This window comes from Cydia amplana, chromosome 12 (assembly GCF_948474715.1).
Source record: "Cydia amplana chromosome 12, ilCydAmpl1.1, whole genome shotgun sequence".
NCBI lineage: Eukaryota > Metazoa > Arthropoda > Insecta > Lepidoptera > Tortricidae > Cydia > Cydia amplana.
In genome coordinates, this window is record NC_086080.1 from 14,370,908 (window position 1) to 14,391,979 (window position 21,072).

General features: G+C 39.9%; 2 protein-coding genes across 2 annotated transcripts; one reads left to right on the plus strand and one right to left on the minus strand.

Moving 5' to 3' along the window:
* Nucleotides 1-640: 640 nt before the first annotated feature.
* LOC134653112 (centrosomal protein of 131 kDa) lies at nt 641-15,308 on the plus strand. Its single transcript, XM_063508419.1, has 16 exons — nt 641-775; nt 1,125-1,236; nt 1,863-3,900; nt 3,991-4,080; nt 4,618-4,747; nt 5,094-5,201; nt 5,677-5,835; nt 7,758-7,802; nt 8,130-8,335; nt 9,342-9,478; nt 9,724-9,812; nt 10,233-10,444; nt 11,159-11,271; nt 13,259-13,317; nt 14,069-14,211; nt 15,112-15,308. The coding sequence occupies exons 1-16, from the start codon at nt 641-643 to the stop codon at nt 15,245-15,247; spliced, it is 3,912 nt and encodes a 1,303-aa protein (XP_063364489.1). The 3' UTR covers nt 15,248-15,308.
* Nucleotides 15,309-16,917: 1,609 nt separating this feature from the next.
* Nucleotides 16,918-19,539, minus strand: LOC134653103 (protein deadpan-like). Its single transcript, XM_063508405.1, has 3 exons — nt 19,425-19,539; nt 18,199-18,291; nt 16,918-17,913 (listed from the first exon to the last, which is right to left on the minus strand). The coding sequence occupies exons 1-3, from the start codon at nt 19,497-19,499 to the stop codon at nt 16,918-16,920; spliced, it is 1,164 nt and encodes a 387-aa protein (XP_063364475.1). The 5' UTR covers nt 19,500-19,539.
* Nucleotides 19,540-21,072: the final 1,533 nt, after the last annotated feature.

A 21,072-nucleotide genomic window follows, 5' to 3' on the forward strand; every position in this document is an offset into this window, starting at 1 on the left:
TATCCTACTATCTATGTGTGGGACCTATTATAGTATATTTCCGGTAAATAAAATAAAGAGTACTATATATAGCTGATCAAACAGATCTTGTCAGTAGAAAAAGGCGGCAAATTTGAAAAATGTAGGCGCGAAGGGATATCGTCCCAAAGAAAATTTGAATTTCGCGCCTTTTTTAACTGACAAGATTTGGTTGACCAGCTATATATATTATACTACTCTTTGAAGAGTACGCACATGTTGCGCACTGAATGTAAACGCATTCCATGATGTCATTTTGATAATTTTTTAATGCTTGAAATCATATATTTAAGTTGTTATATTATATACTGGGTCAACCAAATCTTGTCAGTAAATAGGAAAAAAAAACTATACTCATCCTTTTCTTTTGGGTGCTAGTACTAGTGTAAGACAAAGATAGTATGATTCTCTCTGTCTATGTTTGAAATCAAACAGACCATTGACACACTATAGATTTAAACTTTATTTTGAATTTTGAACATAAACCAATATACATTGTTCTGAGAATAGGACCCCGTTGCTTAGCAACGACTGTCATGGCAAAAACAAATTAAACGTCAACAAGTTGAAAATCTATACGAATCTCATTAGAAAAGGAGCAAAACTTTAAATAATATGTGAAATGTCTAAAGAAAACGCGAATCTACGGTTGCTGGGCTCGCCGGTGAATTTATCGTACAGAAGTAAGAAGAGGGACGACAGAAAAAACATACGGAATAGACCTCGATCTGCGCTTCAGAATTCTTGTTTCACGCCGGTAGGAATTAATCTTATAGAATAAATATGATAAATTGTTTAGTCTTCAGGGTCTTCAGTCACCTAAGACAAGTAGTTTGAAAGATTTTTGACAACGTCACATGATTTCTGTATGACGACCTGTTGTTTTTAGCAAAAATCATTTTTTTTCTAAGATTGCGTTTTGTATTGTGAAGTGTTTTATTTGTCGTCTTAGGTTACCGTGTTTTAACAATGACCCGTGAGGCAGCCACTTTATCTAATAAATATGTGTATTTTTGTGCCTGTCTGTGGCAATGTAGCTTTCAGATGTATTTTTTCCTGATTTATGTTTCTTTTTTGTTGTTACTTACTTTACTTCTTTGTTTTAGGATATCCAAGAGAGTTACAAGCGGCCATTTTCTGCAGATGCCAAAGAGAGAGTGCAATCTACCAGGACTTTCTTCAAAACATTCAGTGCAGATCTCCTCGAGTCATATAACAGTGAGAAATTCGTACATACTGTAATAGTGTTTACATAGGGGGCATGTTTATCCATGTTATCACTACATAGTATAAAACAACGCAACGGATTTTGATGCGGGTTTTTTTAATAGATAGAGTGGAGGAAGAGGAAGGTTTATGTATAATTTGTTTACCCATGTGAAGCCGGGGCGGGTGGCTAGCTATTTAACAAATGTGTAAATATGAAAGTAATGTAAGTAACTCATTATCATATCAACAAAGGCAAACTTATTCCTCTAAGAAACTCATTGAGCCTAAAGCCAGAGTACACCATCTGCGTGACGTGCGACTGTGCATAAACATGCACTTGTGCTAAAATGTTAGAGTTATGCACGCACACGTCACGCGCGACTGTGCATAAACATGCACTTGTGCTAAAATGTTAGAGTTATGCACGCACACGTCACGCGAGCGGTGTGCGCAAGCCTAAATATGTTAGCTCTATCTGTATCTGTTACAGTGTTAGTGTGACAATATTGTTACTAGAGTCTGTGCGGAAAGAGAAGAGTCATAGAATGTACTGGATCCCTTACATTTCAGGACTCTTCTCTTTCCGCACAGACTCTATACCTTATATGTATTTACTAAGTAGTACTTATTTGCAGACTCGCCTGCCACTATCAAAGTCTTACCGCCTACAGCCCACTTACTTGGAGACACCAAACTAAATAACAAGCAATATGCAAGAAAAGAAGACTTATGCAGCAATGCCTCTGACTATGGGTCTGAGGACACTTTCATTAGCCTAGGAACAAAAATCAAAGCCAAAGCACAACTTAGCCCTAACCCTAAGACTAAAAACAACAACCAAAAATTTCTTAAATACCGTAACATAGCCAGAAAAGGACGAAGAGTCATGGATGTTCCTGTAAATGAAGATAAAACAAATGACTACGGTTTAGAAGTTAAAATAATGGAGAAACGACCACAATCACCAACAAAAAGCAGAGATGGTAACACTAGATGCTTGTCACCTTCATTTAAAACTAGCACTTATGAATCATACTTTGTTCCATTGGACCCTGACGCGCATAATCCTTTAGCGGGTAGGGTTTCATTCGGAGAGAAGCAAGACATAGAAAACGCCATCGATGTATATTCTAGACGCCTTATGCAAACTAAGCAACAGTTGTCTTTAGTTGAAGAGGAGTCTACGCAAGACTTAGACAGTGTCCCATCTAATAACCTTCTAAGTTTGTCTCCAGAAAATTCTTTAGAAGAACTTAAAAATAAAGACGCGGACGACACAGAAGGCGATCTAACTGGTAGACATACTTATGACGTTCATGAAAAAGAGGAGTTTCCTAAAGCATCAGACTATATAGCTGAAGCTCGGACTTACAATAGCTTCTATGATGATTTTCGTTCATCTTCAGTTGACAACCATAAGTCCAAGATGTCTAGCACTATAGTTAATACTGATTCCTCATCAAAAGATTCAGGCTACCCTAGCAGCGCTAATGATGAGAAATACTACAAGCAAGGATACTCCTTACCTACCACTGCGAATTTGAGGAAATCTAACTCTGATAATAAGATTTCTGATCAACCTAAAAGTCTCGATAGTATTTCTACGGCGAGCAATGAAAAAATACCTAAAGCATGGAGTGAACCTTTAAATCATAGCAGATTACTGTACAAAGACTTTTTCTTAAAGAAAGAAGGGCATATTGCTGTGCCTCCTAGTAATACTCCAATCCGTACTGCAAAACACACATTCCCAATTCCTGGAAGCAGTGAAACTAAAGAAAATGCAAAAACAGATAAAAAAGAAAATTTGGAATATCCTACGTATCTCCTTAACAGTACTACTAAAGCGTACACGTCCAAAGTTATTGAAGATTACAAGAAGGAATTAGAAGCTATAAACAACTTGCATGATCTTACTATAAAAGATATGCAAACTGATGCGATTTCTCCAACTCCATTGAATATTGATAAAATGTTTGAACAGCATTCAAATCTTTCTGAAGAAAAAAACACTCGTTCTAATGCGAAAGATGATGATATCAGTAACATTAATAATCTAGATATTAGAAAGAGGAACGTATCTAAATTAACAACTAAAGAACTGATACAAAATTATTTAAAAGTCAAAGGCGGTAATACAAAAGAATTTGCTAAAAATCTCAAGAAATTTGAAAATATTGAAGCAAAGCATAACTGGAATAACAGATCTACAATAGAGAGACGCAGTGCATCAGTGGCAAGAAATTTGACCCAGAGGAATATGTTCACGATTAGAACTCCTATTAGTGCCAGAATAGAGGGAGTCAATAATGACAAGGACATCGATTCTTGGATGTCTCTTTCTGCACCTTCACCTAGTGCTCTTCTCTTAGAAGATGTAGACACATCTCCGATCTCAGAAGATAAGAGCGAAAATGAACCTAAACCAACTGAACAGACGGTTCAAATTCAAGAAATTAAACAACCTGAACCAACTCCACATGTTAATCAAGAACCAGTGAAACCAAAAGAGTTGACCTCCAATTCGACTGTCTTGGATATTTATTCGATGTTGAAAGACATTGAAAGTTTTGGAGATAATCCTGTAACGTCTGTTACTAATGCCAATGTTGTGGAAACTCCACAAAAAGAAGTCAAGGAAGAAAGAGAAGTTACGCCTAAGGATAATTTTATGTAAGTGCTCATTAATTTAATGAATAGATTTGATAAGATTGTATGTAGAGGTAGGTAGGGTGTTTTATACTGATTTGGGAAATGTTGCAGGGAAATCTTCGAATTTTTGGAGAAAGTTGAGCAGAGCGCCAATGATGCTCTATCTGTTGTGACCAGCTCTACTCCTCAAACTATTCCCAAGTAAGTAATTTCTTCTCTATGTGTAAAAATGTTCACCAAAATTTTTGTTGTGGTGCGCCAAGAATTAGTGAATACGCCGCGAACCGAAAATTACCGCAATTCATGCAAGTTTGTTGGTTTTATATTTTCGCCAAATCTAGACCCAACTTTATAAAAAGTCGCAATATTTACTGATCGTTAACTCGGCAAGGTTAGCGGAATATTTTACAATCTAAGTGAGCAATTTCACGACATCTCACTACTCTCAAAAACAAAAACGCTGGTATTTTACTGTACCTATATACTAAATATTTTAACTGTTTATTGGTAGACCTTGTGTCATTGTAATAAGGTTTACGAATTGTGAATTGTAACATTGCTCGTGCATATAAAGGCCCCAGTACACAATGGGCCAGCGCCGGCCACTCTAAGGGACGCAGCCATGCGGTAGAATGAGATAGCAATATCACTTGCTCCCTCTAACGCATAAATGCGTCCCTTGGAGTGGCCGGTGCTGGCCCATTGTGTACAGTGGCCTTAATGTGCCTCATGTTTTAGATTGGAGGCCCTACTAAAGCTGCCTCACACAGAAATAGCCCAGAGACTAGTAACGGCTTCCCTACAACTCGAGGAGCGGTCGTGCTGCATTGCTCTACTGCAGGAGAGCTTGACCAATCACAAGGAACAGGTACTTATTGGTATCTTCTTGCTTGGTTTCCTTAAGTGTAACTTTTGAGTATTGACAACCAGAATTACTGTATAATGGACGGAGCATATGTGATTATGTCTGTAATGAATTAGGGCTCATTTAGACAGTGCTCGCATGTGAGTTTCATTACATTGCGTCATTTGATCGGTCGGCTGAATTGATGTAATCTCAATGGTCCGCAATGTAACTAAAATCGTATACGAGTTCGCGCGCCGTCTAAATTAGCCCTTAATGATGTAGTCGTAAGGTAGAGAATGATATGCAAGAAAACAATTTGTTTCAAGCATTATGTAAGGATAAACTTCCCATTTGCTCTTAATTTCAGATGATCAACAAAGTGAGCAATTTGGAGAAACAGTCGCTCCGCAACATCAGCAGGGTGAAGGCGGAATGCGAGGAGGCTATCAAAAGGCACCAAGCTTTCATTGACCAAGTAAGTTCTGGCCGCGTAGCCAACGTGCCAATCGCTTACGCTCCGTAGCGATCGAAACGCAACTGTCCCACGTTTGTCACCTTAGCTAGGCCGCCTGATATCTGAGCGATTTCATTAGAAGGTAGCTCGCACACACGGTTTAGGCACAGCGAACTGCCGTTCAGCGTGTGCGGTCCTTTCGCCTAGAAAAATTGTGTATTATATTGTTTTAAAAAAAAAATTAGGGGCATCTTACATAGATCAACGTAGCCCCAAACTAAGCAAAGCTTGTACTATGGATGCTAGGCGACGATATACATACTTATATAGATTAGGTAAATACATATTTATATACCTACATCGAAAACACCCATGACTCAGGAACAAATACCTGTGCTCATCACACAAATAAATATGTACCCGGTTAATACCGGGATTCAAACCCATGAATGTGAATATGAGTCAGGCAATTATATTTCCGTTGTATTTATTTCAGCTAATAAACGACAAGAAGACACTCAACCACCGAATCGAGCAGTTAGTAGACGAAAGGCGCTCGCTCGAAGAGCGATGGAAGCGCTCGGCTCAAGCTCTGGAAGAGCGTTACAAATTGGAACTAAAAAACCAACACGACAAAATGGCTGCTGCACAACAGGTGACTTAAGCTTTTTTATTGGCAGGGCATATATAGACCCTTTTATCTAAAGAATAGGGCATAGACTAGGAATCCTCTAGACTGAGTTTAGAGCAATTATTTCATGAAATCGATGCTGCCAAAAATACCGGGGTGCGGGGGGACGAGGTGAGCGAATCCCGTGCCGTGATTGGTCCGTGTCTTTGAACGGACGGATTGAAAATCGTGAATAAAATTTCACGTTTTCTCCATAGTAAATGTATGGAAAAAGTTTTTATTAATTTGTGGCTTTTTAGTACATTATCGAAAGTTGACCCCTAGGAAACTATTGATACTGGATAGGAATGGAATCGATTGGCATACAAAAATTGCATGTAAAAAATAAAAGTTTTCATTTTCATACAAATTGTATGGGAAAAGTTTTCCTCAATTTGTGTTTTTTCTAGCCGGAAATTATTTTTTGGTTCCATACAAGCTTTTGATCCTCAATAGGAATGGGATCGATTGGCATCAAAAAAAAAGTTTGTCAAAAATGACCTTTTTCTCGCACCCTGAATGTTTTTTTCAAAATCTGTAAAAGCCAATCTTCATTAATTTGAAACCTAGGGAAGGTCTTCTAAGACCGTTTTCTCGTAGCAGCACGGGATCTTGTAGCTGCCCTCACTGACCCAAAAAGAAAATCCACCCTGTATAACTAGTTCAAAGGCTTAAAACTAGCCTAAGGAAAAGTGCAAAGACGAGAGGTACTCGCTCGAAGAGCGCTGGAAACGCTCGGCTCAAGCTTTGGAAGAGCGTTACAAATTGGAACTAAGAAACCAACACGACAAAATGGCTGCTGCACAACAGGTGACTTAAGCTTTTTTATGGCAGGGGGAATATATAGACCCTTTTTCTCAAGAATAGGGAGTCTATATATAACTAGTTCAAATCCTTAAAACTAGGCTAAGGCAAAATGCAAAGACGAGAGGTAGTCGCTCGAAGAGCGCTGGAAATTCTCGGCTCAAGCTTTGGAAGAGCGCTACAACTTAGAACTCCGGAATCAACACGATAAGATGGCTGCTGCGCAACAGGTACCTATCAGGTATGTTGCGAATATCCGCATCCGCAACCGCGGATCTTCCGCATTATTTTCAACATCCGCATCCGCATCCGCATAAAATCGATGCGGATTTAATGCGGATGCGGATGTGGAACAGGTCGGTACAGGAACGTCTTAGCATCGGCATAAGTGCTAGACTGCTAGGTAATTTAGTCATTAACCAAAAAAACCTATTAGAAATGAGCAGTCAAGCGTGAGTGGGACTTAATGTACGGAACCCTTGGAACGCGAGTCCGACTCGCACTTGGCCGGTTTTTTGAAATAAAAATTACTAAAATGTAATATTTGACGTTTTTTATGGTACTATCTTGACATCCGCATCCGCGGATGTGAGCCTTTGAAAATCCGCATCCGCGTCCGCGGATGTCAAAAAATCGGCATCCGCAACATCCCTGGTACCTATATCATGGAGCAGACCAGGGTCAGGCGTGGCTCACTCCGCGATTTCGTCGCGTCGCTACAAGTACATGCGGCCCACACCAATTTTGGTGTCTAGCCATAGTAGTTGCCGCGAACCGTTACGGAACGGACGCCTGCTCGCGCTAGCGCCACCAAGCGGTCATATCTGTCGTAATAGACGCGTTTTGTTAGAGAGTGAACCTTCTGTACCTAGTACAATATTATTTATTCTGTGCCAGGGACCCAGGGTGCAAACTGAGTAGACGCTCACCCTCTTGTCTGAGTATGACAAGGATGCTGAACGAATTTTTAGACTTCTTTTTGCATTTTTTCGAGAACGATTATTTCTGCTCTTTACAGCACAACCGAGATTTGAACCTACGATAAGTATATGACTACCATTCACATATGAAAGGCTAACCAAATGCATACATTGAATTTACAGGTAGCAAGGCAACGTTGGGTCAGACAAAAGGCAGAGAAAATTAAGGTAATTAATTTAAAAAAATCAAAAGCTAAAGCCAGAATTTTTTCACAAAAAAACAATCACAATAAATGTATAATAAACAAAAATAAATAAAAAGTACTTATAGATGGTCAAGCAAATCTTGTCAGTAGAAAAAGGCGGCAAAAATGAAAAATGTAGGCGCGAAGGGATATCGTCCCATAGAAAATTTGAATTTCGCGCCTTTTTCCACTGACAAGATTTGCTTGACCATCTATATATCAAGATTTTCCCAAAAATTGCTTTATTTAGTAGACAATTGTGGAACGCACGAGTACGTATCGTATTTACATATTTCTTTTAAAATTCTAGGAACTGACAGTAAAAGGCCTAGAAGGCGAGCTCCGCGAGATGGCAGATCGGCAACAGAAAGAGATAGCAGATCTAAAAATGCACCACGCAGAGCAGTTAGGTCGCGCACAAGCCAAACATGCTCAAGAGTTAGAGGCGCAACGGAGAGAGCTCGAGGGGGAGAAGGAAGCAGCTTTAGTTAAAGAACGACAACTTGCTAGCTCCAGGTATTGTTGTCTCTATCTTACGTCTAGGAGTTAGTAGGCAGTTAGAAAGAGATAGCGGATCTAAAGATCCACACAGAGCAGTTAGGTCGCGCACAAGCCAAACATGCTCAAGAGTTAGAGGCGCAACGAAGAGAGCTCGAGGGGGAGAAGAAAGCTGCTCTAGTGAAGGAACGTCAGCTGGCCAGCTCCAGGTATTGTTGTCTCTATCTTACGTCTAGACACTAGTGGATTAGAAAGAGATGGCGGATCTAAAGCTGCTATAGTTAAAGAACGACAACTTGCCTGCTCCAGGTATTATTGTCTCTATCGTATGTGTAGGCGTTAGTAGGCAGTTAGAAAGAGATAGCGGATCTAAAGATCCACGCAGAGCAGTTAGGTCGCGCACAAGCCAAACATGCTCAAGAGTTAGAGGCGCAACGAAGAGAGCTCGAGGGGGAGAAGGAAGCTGCTCTAGTGAAGGAACGTCAGCTGGCCAGCTCCAGGTATTGTTGTCTCTATCTTACGTCTAGACACTAGTGGATTAGAAAGAGATAGCGGATCTAAAGATGCACCATGCAGAGCAGTTATTTAGAGTTAGTTAGCAGTTAGTAAACATGCTAAAGTCAGAACCTTGAATTGATCATTTGACTTCTAAATCATCATCATCTTCCTCGCGTTGTCCCGGCATTTTGCCTCGGTTCATCACGGGTCCGATTGGCAACTAATCCCAGGAATTGGCGTAGTTTTTACGAAAGCGACTGCCATCTGACCTTCCATCCCAGAGGGTAAACTATGCCTTATTGGGATTAGTCCGGTTTCCTCACGATGTTTTCCTTCACCGAAAAGCGACCGAAATATCAAATGATATTTCGTATACATACGTTCCGAAAAACTTATTGGTACGAGCCGGGGTTTGAACCCGCGACCTCCGGATTGCAAGTCGCACGCTCTTACAGCTAGGCCACTAGCGCTTCATTTGACATATGTATATCTATTCTATTCTATTCTAATAAAACGTTATTTACAGACTTGAGAAGCAGATTCTCGAACTAGAGCTGACATACCAGGAGCAAAGAACCCGTTTGGTGGCAGAAATGCGCGCTGAGAACGAACGCGTCGCCTCCGGCCTGAGCGAGAGGGAGAAACAACAGAAAGAGAGCTTCGGTGAGATCAAAATATACTTTAATGCAAGAGTCTAATAAATAAAGAAGACTGACAACTCGTGTCAGAAGTTTTGGTTTCGCCATAAAAATCATGTTTCGGCCGAAGGTTCGGTATATCCGCCGAAACTAAACCAAAACCAAATCAGTTAATCAACTTTTCAAGTCGTGATACATAATTGAAAAGCTATAAATAGTTAGTTAGAAATAATACATAAAATTCATGTCTATAATGTATCGTTTCTTCAGAAAAATGGAAAGAGGAGCAAGAAAAACTACTCGAAGAAAAGAAACGTCAAATGGAACAGGAGATTGCGAAAGAAAGAGAGAAAATGCAGGTTGGTTTAACCCCTATAGAGATCAAAATTGATCACCTAAAAACGACCCCGAGGTCTTAAATTTTGATTTTTATTGCGGATGCAATATCGCTACGGGGCTCAAGGGATTAAACCTCTATATTTTCATTGCTCACTGGGTAATTTATGCTCCAACAGTTTTTAATGTTTTTATATATGATAACTATATCACATTCTCAATTAAGTGTTACAACATGATAATAATTAAGGTCTACTTTAAATAGGTATATATATTAATATAAGTAGGTGCCTAATCACCTACCACTGTACATAATATCCTTTTTAGGGTTCCCCTATGGACCCTATTACCAAGACTCCTCTGTCCCTCTAGCTGTCTGTCTGTCTGTCACCAGGCTGTATCTCATGAACCGTGATAGCTAGTTTAAATTATTATGTTTTTAGGAAGAAATGAAACTAGACAGAGAAGAGTTAGAACAAGAATTCGAACAACACAAGAAAGAGTTCGAAGCCGAGCAACAGTTGGCACTCAAGAAGAAAGTGACGGAAATAGCAGCACAGCACAGGCGCGAGCGAGACAGGGAGATCGAGCGCGCTATAGAGAGGATGGAGGAAGAAGCCCAGGCGGGACGTAGAGAGCTGCAGGAGGCTATTAGGTAAGAAAGAGACGGAGATAGCTGCGCAGCACTAGTGTGACGGAGACAGATAGAGCGCACTATGGAGAGAATGGAAGAAGCTCATGCTGGTCGTAGTGAGCTGCAGGAGGCTATTAGGTAAGAAAGAGACGGAGATAGCTGCGCAGCACTAGTGTGAGCGAGACAGGCTATTAGGTAGGCCGTCGCAAGTCGCTCAATGTCGTGGCTGAGCCGTTAGGCGTTCATGTCGGCCATAGAATTAATTTGTGAAATTGAAATATTATGCGCAATATTACGTAATAATTATTTTTTCACCTTAGCAGCTCGAACAAGGGTACTTTGCTACTTAAAAACAGTGAGCAAAATGCGATTTTGCTCACTGTTTTTAAGTAGCAAAGTACCCTTGTTCGAGCTGCTGAGGTGAAAATTTAATTGTTGGTATATCTTAAGAAAACATGAGTGAATAGAGGTAAGTGATGAAGAAGGAATACATTTTTCGGGTTCTTTAATATGTTCTCACTGCTGAGGTGAAAAATGTTGTGTACTACACGAGATCAAAGTTATTTACATCTCGTGCGCTTTTGAGTCCCTTACTACGCTCAAGATTCTAAATTAGATTCACTCGCTACGCTCGTGAATCTATTATAGAATCTTTCGCTTGCACGGGACTCAAAATAAGCACTCGAAGAAATATCAAACTTTGATCTCTTGTTGTACAAATAACTATTTTCACAGGAGAAACAAGGAACAGTATGAATGCGAGCTCCGTGAGTTAGCAGACACGGAGCAAGCGACGCTGCGCCGGTACCAGGACGCTTCTGCGCGCGTCCGACACGCGGAGGATCGGTGTAAGCCCTTCATTCATACTTCACAGGAGGAATAAAGAACAGTACGCGAGCTCCGTGAGTTAGCAGACACGGAGCAAGCGACGCTGCGCCGGTACCAGGACGCTTCTGCGCGCGTCCGACACGCGGAGGATCGGTGTAAGCCCTTCATTCATACTTCACAGGAGGAATAAAGAACAGTACGCGAGCTCCGTGAGTTAGCAGACACGGAGCAGGCGACGCTGCGCCGGTACCAGGACGCTTCTGCGCGCGTCCGACACGCGGAGGATCGGTGTAAGCCCTTCATTCATACTTCACAGGAGGAATAAAGAACAGTACGCGAGCTCCGTGAGTTAGCAGACACGGAGCAGGCGACGCTGCGCCGGTACCAGGACGCTTCTGCGCGCGTCCGACACGCGGAGGATCGGTGTAAGCCCTTCATTCATACTTCACAGGAGGAATAAAGAACAGTACGCGAGCTCCGTGAGTTAGCAGACACGGAGCAGGCGACGCTGCGCCGGTACCAGGACGCTTCTGCGCGCGTCCGACACGCGGAGGATCGGTGTAAGCCCTTCATTCATACTTCACAGGAGGAATAAAGAACAGTACGCGAGCTCCGTGAGTTAGCAGACACGGAGCAAGCGACGCTGCGCCGGTACCAGGACGCTTCTGCGCGCGTCCGACACGCGGAGGATCGGTGTAAGCCCTTCATTCATACTTCACAGGAGGAATAAAGAACAGTACGCGAGCTCCGTGAGTTAGCAGACACGGAGCAAGCGACGCTGCGCCGGTACCAGGACGCTTCTGCGCGCGTCCGACACGCGGAGGATCGGTGTAAGCCCTTCATTCATACTTCACAGGAGGAATAAAGAACAGTACGCGAGCTCCGTGAGTTAGCAGACACGGAGCAGGCGACGCTGCGCCGGTACCAGGACGCTTCTGCGCGCGTCCGACACGCGGAGGATCGGTGTAAGCCCTTCATTTATACTTTACTAGCGCCCCGGCATCGCACGGGTTAACAAATTATACATAAACCTTTTTCTTGATAGATAGAGTCTATTAAAAAAACGCATCAAAATCCGTTGCGTAGTCTTAATGATCTAAGCATACATATAAGGACAGACAGTGGGCAGCGACTGTGTTTTATACTATGTAGTGATACCTAACGCCATAAGCTTTGGATTCCTCCGAAAACGGTGCCGGCCGTAATATAGCGGTGAATGACGTCACTAGAACGTTGTCTATGTAAACAAGATGGCGCGGTTTCCTAGACGGCGTTGATTGTCAACGTAAAGCTTTGGATTACTCCGAAAACGGTGCCGTCATATGACGGCCGTCATATAGCGGCAGCAAAAGACGGCCGTCTTTACGGTGGCGACATGTGGAAAGTACCACGGCGTCATAACACACCGTCATCCACCAAGGTCAAAGCGGCAAATTTGAAAAATGTAGGCGCGATGGGATAACGTCCCATAGAAAATTTGAATTTCGCGCCTTTTCCTACTGACAAGATTTGCTTGATCATCTATAATTTACTTGGAGGATGAAATATCATCAGAAGAGGAAAATAATTGTAGTACGGAATCATTTATTCAAATCTCGTGTCATTTATTCAAAATGGCGTCACCGCTATCTAATAAAACGTTCACGAAACTATCGACACCGTCATGACGGCCGTCATCTTACGTTACGTTGACAATCAACGTAACGTAACGCCGTCTAGGAAACCGCGCCATCTTGTTTACATAGACAACGTTCTAGTGACGTCAGTCAACGCTATATAGCGGCCGTCATATTACGGCACCGTTTTCGGAGGAATCCAAAGCTCGCCTTACCATCATGGACGAGTAAAACAAGAAGACTGACAGAGTTTATACAAAGTCGCGGTCCTCCAATATTCAGTGCCATCTATTGAACGGAAGTTGCGTTATCTTGACAAGAGGTAAAAGCATCGAACAAAATTTTACATTTATTATAAAAATTCGTCTATTTTTTATTTGTTTTATTTCAGGTGCTGAATTAGAAATCACAATCTCGCAGCTGGAAACTAGAAACAAAGTTATTACTGAGGTAATTAGTATTAGAACAAATCAAATTATTTTATTAAATACTTTTTGATTTGTGTTTTTAAGTAGTCACACTACTATAAAAATATAATTTATAAACTGCAATAGATTTCATATACAAAAAAAACTAGTTCGGAAATACTCGAACAGTTAAGCTTTGGATTCCTCCGAAAGCGGTGCCGTCATATAGCGGCCGCAAAAGACGGCCGTCTTTACGGTGACGACATGTGGAAAGTACCACAGCGTCATAACACACTGTCAGCCACCAAGGTCAAAGCGGCAAATTCGAAAAATGTAGGCGCGAAGGGATATCGTCCCATAGAAAATTTGAATTTCGTGCCTTTTCCTACTGACAAGATTTGCTTGATCATCTATAATTTACTTGGAGGATGAAATATCATCAGAAGAGGAAAATAATCGAAGTACGGAATCATTTATTCAAATCTCGTGTCATTTATTCAAAATGGCGTCACCGCTATCTAATAAAACGTTCACGAAACTATCGACACCGTCATGACGGCCGTCATCTTACGTTACGTTGACAATCAACGTAACGTAACGCCGTCTAGGAAACCGCGCCATCTTGTTTACATAGACAACGTTCTAGTGACGTCAGTCAACGCTATATAGCGGCCGTCATATTACGGCACCGTTTTCGGAGGAATCCAAAGCTTTACTCTCATATTATACAAAAAAACGAGTTCGTAAGTACTCGAATAGTGACACGTATTTATACATTTCCTTCTTTACTATAGAAAAATACTCAACTGGAAGCGGCCGCCGAACAAATTCGTTCGAGCTGCGAGCACGCGTGGGAGCAGCGCGTCGATACGCTGAAGAAAGAGATGGAAGATATGAAGAAAACGCACGAAGAGCAGATGCACCAGCTCTATGCCAAGTACGTGTCATTAACTCCTCAATTTAATCCGGGAGTTCCTATAGTTTAATCGAATTTAAACTGTTGTGAGACATACTAACATTAGGTACTACTATCATGCCGCGATCAGAAAGGGATTAGAAATAACAGATTTCCATACACTTACGTCAAAATCAATATGGATTGACAGCTATCTCAATCCCTTTCTAATCGCGATTCAGTAATACCATTGCATCATTTTACGGTTTAGACTCACTTGTTTTAAGTCACTCGCGCGACATGTTTCGGAGAGCCTAGGTCTCCTTTCTCGAGCACTAACAGTGGGAGCAGCGTTCACGACGGCGGATTCCTATAGTTTGGCCCCAGTGTCTGTCTCATTTCAAACATAGAAAGAGAGAATCATACTGTTTTTGTCTTACACTGGTACTAGCACCCAAAAGAAAGGGATAAGTATAGTTTTTTTGGTCTTATTTACTGACAAATTGGGTTTGCTAGGTTACATTTCAGCACTATCGTAAGAAATCCTGCTAAGTGCGAGTCGGATTCGCGCCCCAAGGGTTCCGTAATCACACTTTTTTTACATTATTTTCATTAATATAGATTCACGCTTTTGGCAAACGGTTTTGGCGTCAGCACAATACTGAAAATACAACTGTATATGTGTGTGACCGTTTCTTATCCAGAAATAGTATGCCTTTGCAGTTTGCAACTTAGGATGGTATTCCACCTTTCCAATTTCTTGGTCCAATGTCATTGTGTCTCACTCTCTCATTAAGCAAAATGTGAAACGCAAAATTAATATACATTCAACCAAGAAATTGGACAGGTGGAACACACACGTACACTTAATTACGTGCACTTCTTAGGCAATTTGGAAGAGATCTTTCTAATGAATTTTCACATAGCTATTTTTTTATTCAGAGTAAAAGTGGCTGTGGCGCGAAAGGATTCCGCTATCCAGGCTTTGACGCGCGAAACTGCCAAGTACCAGGAGAAGATAACTATGTTAGAGCAAAAACTTCAGCAGCAGCGGAAGGATTTCCTCAAACAAAAGTGAGTCTTATTACGCGGAATTACAGTTGATTATTGCGTAACAATGTATAAAATAGACCAAGAATAAAACCATACAGCTGCAAAAACAGCGCAAGGCGATTAAATAAAAGTGAACCTTATCGACCGGAGTTATGTTTTACTATTGTATGAGACAGGATTTGTGCTACGGAAAGACAAAGTACTGTCAGCAGCAAAAGAGTTAGGTAATGCAATGTTCACGTACAGTCAGCAGCAGAAGTTGCTAAGCGGGCGAGGTGTTCCAAATTACCCTCACGCACTTTTATTATCTTAACAATAAAGTCGCGTCAAGATCATTTTGAACAACCCGCCCGCTTAGCAACTATTGCTGCTGACTGTACTTGCTTCCTTATAATGAACGAATGTAGAAATAATTTTAAGGACTGAACTTTTTCAAATATTTTTGTTTTCTCAAAAATTTGGCAAGAAAAATTACTTTAATTCAGTTCGTGCCTGCTATTTAAAAATTTTACCTATCTAAATATACAAAAAAAAACCATTAACTGGTATTTCCACTGAGTGTGTGTAATTTCGCTTAGGCTTAATGCTATGTTTATGATCTCAACACATGTATTCGGAGTTTACACTAGAGTAGATATACTATTTATTATATATACTACTTTTATTCTTCCGTTCATGTATGTATTATATTAGGTAATTTAATTTATTGATTATGTTAACTGTATACTATTATAATTTCTACAGATGTCTAAACTTTAATTTTTTCTTTTGTAGAAAGACCAAAAAAAATATCGACAAAACATGAAGTTTGTCATTTTTGCTCATGCTTAAGATGTATATTTGTTACATCGGCATACAGTTCCCATCAGATATATCGGAGCGGCCGAGGTGCTCAAAAATATCTGAACTCGCACTCTAACTCCTTGACAGAAGCGAACCTATTCAGATATTTTTGAGCACTTTGACCGGTCCCATATATCTGATGGCGACTGTACAAGCACACACATACGACCGCAGTTTTTGAGCTCGGAGTGTTTTAAGGCTGATTAATGATTATTGTTTTTTAACAAAGTGTACCTTATTGCGTAGTGTTAAGGTTTTGATTGTTTATGATTTCGCATTGGATATAATTGATATAAATATAACCGATGTCATGTGCTTGTCAATAAAAATGATGTAATATAATGATTTTTGTTTTTTTATTCGGTTTCGAAATGAAAGTCAAGGAAGGATAAAACGAAATATTTAATATTTTGTATAAAAACAAATACCAACAGGTAAATGCTTAAAGCTTTCTATAATACAACAAACGAATACCAAATAGGTAATTTAAAGCTGTTTTAACACATTAATTAAAATACTTATAAAAACATCTTAATGATATTGCTTTTTCTGTCTCTTTCACACTGCTTTTTTTACCCTTTTCATCAACAGACAAATACTGATTTAAGGGTAGGTACCCGAAATTGCAGTACATGGTTTTAGATGCCACTAGCATAAGGTCTATCTATACCTACCTACGCGCCTACACCAATTCCGAAAACTATAAGCGCGTATAAAATGCTAGTCTGTAAACGCCCTAACACTCCCAATAGTTATTTTTGCCCCATCCCACTTTGGGCCAGCATGGGGACTTGATGATATATTTTTGAATCCCAGTGCCCAGCATATGGGACGCTTATAGATAGGCGCATATCACCAAGGCCTCCACACCTCTGTAGACGTCCCCTGTTCTGGAGGCTTTGAACTGGTGTCTGCCTCCTTCTGTACCTTTTCCTGTGTCACACTAGACTGCGCCAAAGATTCCGCTGTATGCGTGATAACAGAACTGACTGGTCTTTCAAATGACGGCCTTTCTACTGCACTGGGTATACTTTCAGGTAATGTCAACCTTATGGGGTATATAGGTGGTGCTCGTCTCTCTGGTGTTGACAAGTCATAGAGTTTTTCTGCAGGTCTTTCTGGCTCTAATCGTAACACCTTTAACGCAGGTCCACTAGTTTCAGTCACAGATCTTTTTAGCTTCTGCCTTATGGAGTAGTCAACAGCGCGCTTAGGTGACGCGTCGATTCCAATCTTATAGTTTTCCACGTCTATAACTATTGATAACGGCTCCATATATTTCTTGTTTCTTAAAGCTTCTTGCTTCAAAGTTTCTGGAGTAATTGTAGTTGAAGATACTGTTGGTTTTTGTGTTTCTGGACTGCTGTCTTGATCGGACGCTGATCTGCTTGGTGGTGTTGGGAAGGGGAATTTTTGAACTGGTCGCGGTGGAGTTTCGAGTTCTGTGGAAGAATCGCAGGCGGAATCGCAGGAGAGGGGGCTTAGGGGTGGACTTGTTGGTCGCGTAGCCCGAACGCAGTGGAAAGCGCTTGGTCTTTCATCGTCCAGTCTTAAAGGGTCAGGAACTAACGCTGGATAGTCTTTAGGCTTATGTAGGCGTTCTATCCCATTTATACAGGAGGTAAGATGACTTCCCAGTCTGTGTCTTAATCCAGTAGGAACGCTGGCAAGTCTGGACAAGTATCTCCGGACTTCGACGGCGCAATCTCCGAATCCAGCTCGGAATCGGTGCAGCACGGCGGGGTCGGCGGCGATGGCGGCGGCTAGCTGTTGGCGCTGGAGGGTTTGCAGGTGTTTCACGGTGAGCTCGAGGATGTCGGCCTTCTCGAGCTTGGAGTGGCGGGCTGGCTGGAAATGGAAATGAGGGTTAGTCTGTTAGATCATGGAATGGAAGAGTTCTGAAGACCCATGACTGTTTGCAAGTTATAATTGTTTAATCGGTTACGTCCTCTATAAGGGTTTACTACCGCCTTCAATTTTTGATCCTCGCCAGTAGGTATAGGTATTATAAAACATGGAGAATATAAAAGTTTTATAGGGACTAAATGTTAACCTTGAAGGTATAATTACACTGTTAAAGGTCTTTATCCAAGGGTTAGTATTCTAATAAGTATTAACGATGGAGTAACTTACGTCCTTCTCAGGGTCCATGAGTAAATCCTTGAGCTCGTTGAGGCAGTTGTTGATGCGCGCGCGCCGCTTCTTCTCCATGATCGGCTTGTTGGTCTGCAACGATGGAGACAGGGCATAATAGTCACGAGTTAAAATTATCACGCCTATGCATACTTTTTGCTTACGTACAGAAGTTCAAGCTATGAAAATTCCCAAAAAAATAGTAAAAAGAAAGTCACAAAATGTAGGAAAGTTAAACATCTATTTAATATAGCAAGTTTTTATTTTACTGGTGGAATATTACGTTATCCATAGGTACCTAGATAGATATAAAATTCAGAGAAGTTTAAAAAAAAAATTTTTTCTTGAAAATTACGCAATTTTGGAAACATCGAAGGCACATGAGTGTACCTACCGACAATGTAAAAATATTTCTACTGTTTTGTAAATTATTTATTTGCTATGATTGAGATCGTATAGGTACAAAGTGGGCGGCTTATGTGCATAATTAACTAAAAAAATTCTTAATATATCGTTAGTAATTTTATGTTAAACGTATTTTTTTATTGAAATATCTAAATATTTTCCTTCCCATAGCGTACGATAGGTAAATCATAAATGATCTTATTAGACTAATAAAGTATTACTTTTAGCACTTGCAAAGTCCTGTACATATATAGTTTCTATATATCTTTACATAAAATAAAATAAACCCTAACTTAGTAATAATTATAACGATGTACCTAACAAACTAACATTAGCATAGAATGTACATCTATTTATTTATTTTTCCTTTCTTTCTCTTTTCTTCTCGATTTAACTAACAAGTTTAGTTAAAATAATACAGTAGTTAAAATGAAACAATAATGTAGTTCAATAACTTTCAGTTTGCTTGATTGCTTTGGATAATACGTTTTGTATTTTTTGTATTCTATTAAGTACTTCCCTTTGAGCATATCTGCTTTAATTTACTAGTGGAAACTGTTTTGGCTTGTGTTTTATTAATATTAATTCATATTGTGTAAGATTGAAAGCTGTTTGTTTCCCAATAAAATAAAATAAAAAAATAAAATAAATAAAAAACATTTAATATTAGGTAGGTACACCAGATAACTCGCGAATTAAATTATTATTGCGTAATATTTTTATTTTGCGCATCAACTATCACACGTAGGTGATTTAACCAGAATGTAAAAAAACACTTAAGTAGGTACTTATCTAAAAATCACTTAAACACTTTCAATCACCTTTCGCATCTCCGCTTTTGACATTTGCTGCTCGGAAAACCCATTTTGCGAATCATCGTCTTCACTGCACGGCATTTTACACTATTTAGTCGTCTACACACTAACACACTACCAGTCATCTACACACTACCAGTCCTCTACACACTACCAGTCGTCTATACACGACCAGTCGTCCACACACGTCTGCGCTGGACGGCACTCGTACGCAGAATGACAATGAATGAACAAACGTAACGTATTAAATTGGTCTTCCTGTATATTCCCGGTTATGAATTGAAATTGCAAACTGTGGCTGTTCCGCTCTAACCAAGGGCGGGTTACGGTGGGAACTGTATGGGAATGCGTTGTTTTCGTGCGCTCTCGCTCTATAGGGTAACCTGTTGAGTGTGGCTTAGTGGTTGGGAGTAGCGGTTGTGTGCGGTTCGATTCCTGTATAAGAATTGTAAGCAAGAAAATATTGTTGACTATTTTCAACGCGATTTTTTTCTATAGGTGCTGATTTTATGGTACAGAGATCCATCAGTGTTTTTTTGTGAATTTTATAATCATTTATTAATTTAATTGTACGTAATATTTGTAAAGTTACGGTAAACTTAAAAAAAACTTTAACATCCGTTTAAAAAACTTCGTTTACCTAATAGAGTTGTTGAACTTTTTAAATAATAATGTTGTAAACATTATTATTTACCTATTACATTTATTTTAATTATAAAAAAATATTTATTCATTATTAGATTAGTCATCCATTTACTTTTAAAATACGATAAACTTATTCCATTAATTGAAAGATCTGACAGACAACAATACACTTAAAGCCTAAAATCAATTAAAAAAATTAATACCTATGCCATTTTCACTAAAGTTGAATTTTATAATCATTTATTAATTTAATTGTAATATTTGTAATGTTACGGTAAACTTAAAAAAACTTTAACATCCGTTTAAAAAACTTCGTTTACCTAATAGAGTTGTTAAACTTGTAAAATAATAATGTTGTAAACATTATTATTTATTACATTTATTTTAATTATAAAAAAAATATTTATTTATTATTAGATTAGTCATCCATTTACTTTTAAAATACGATAAACTTATTCCATTAATTGAAAGATCTGACAGACAACAATACCTAAAGCCTAAAATCAATTACAAAAATTAATACCTATGCCATTTTCACTAAAGTGAAGCTACATGCGCTGCCCCTTATCCTGTATAGCATGGGAATGCAGGACCGCACGCGCATCCATAAAGTACCACAATAACCGCGCGCCGCACGCACGCAAAAAAACTCCATACTTGATCGACTCACGCGCACCCCGCAAGCTACACGTTTATTTAGAGTCGCATCTTGTTGGTTTAATTTGAAACTTTATGTGTGCGCTCTACCGTGAAGGGTCGGGCGCTAACAAAGTACAGAGTTTTTTGTCGTGGTGTTGTATGAGTTCGAACTGGATACTTTATAGACGGGGGTAGTTCTCACGGAGTGTGGGAATGTGTAAAGGTGCAAAGGGTGAGGTGTTTTTGTCGTTTTGCGATTAGGTGGGTTCGAGTTAGAATTTGCAGTTTTGGGAAATGGGTCATTTTGTTTGATGGATTAAGTAGGTGAATGCAACAATTTCAATATAGGTAAAGTACTAAAAGTAGCTAC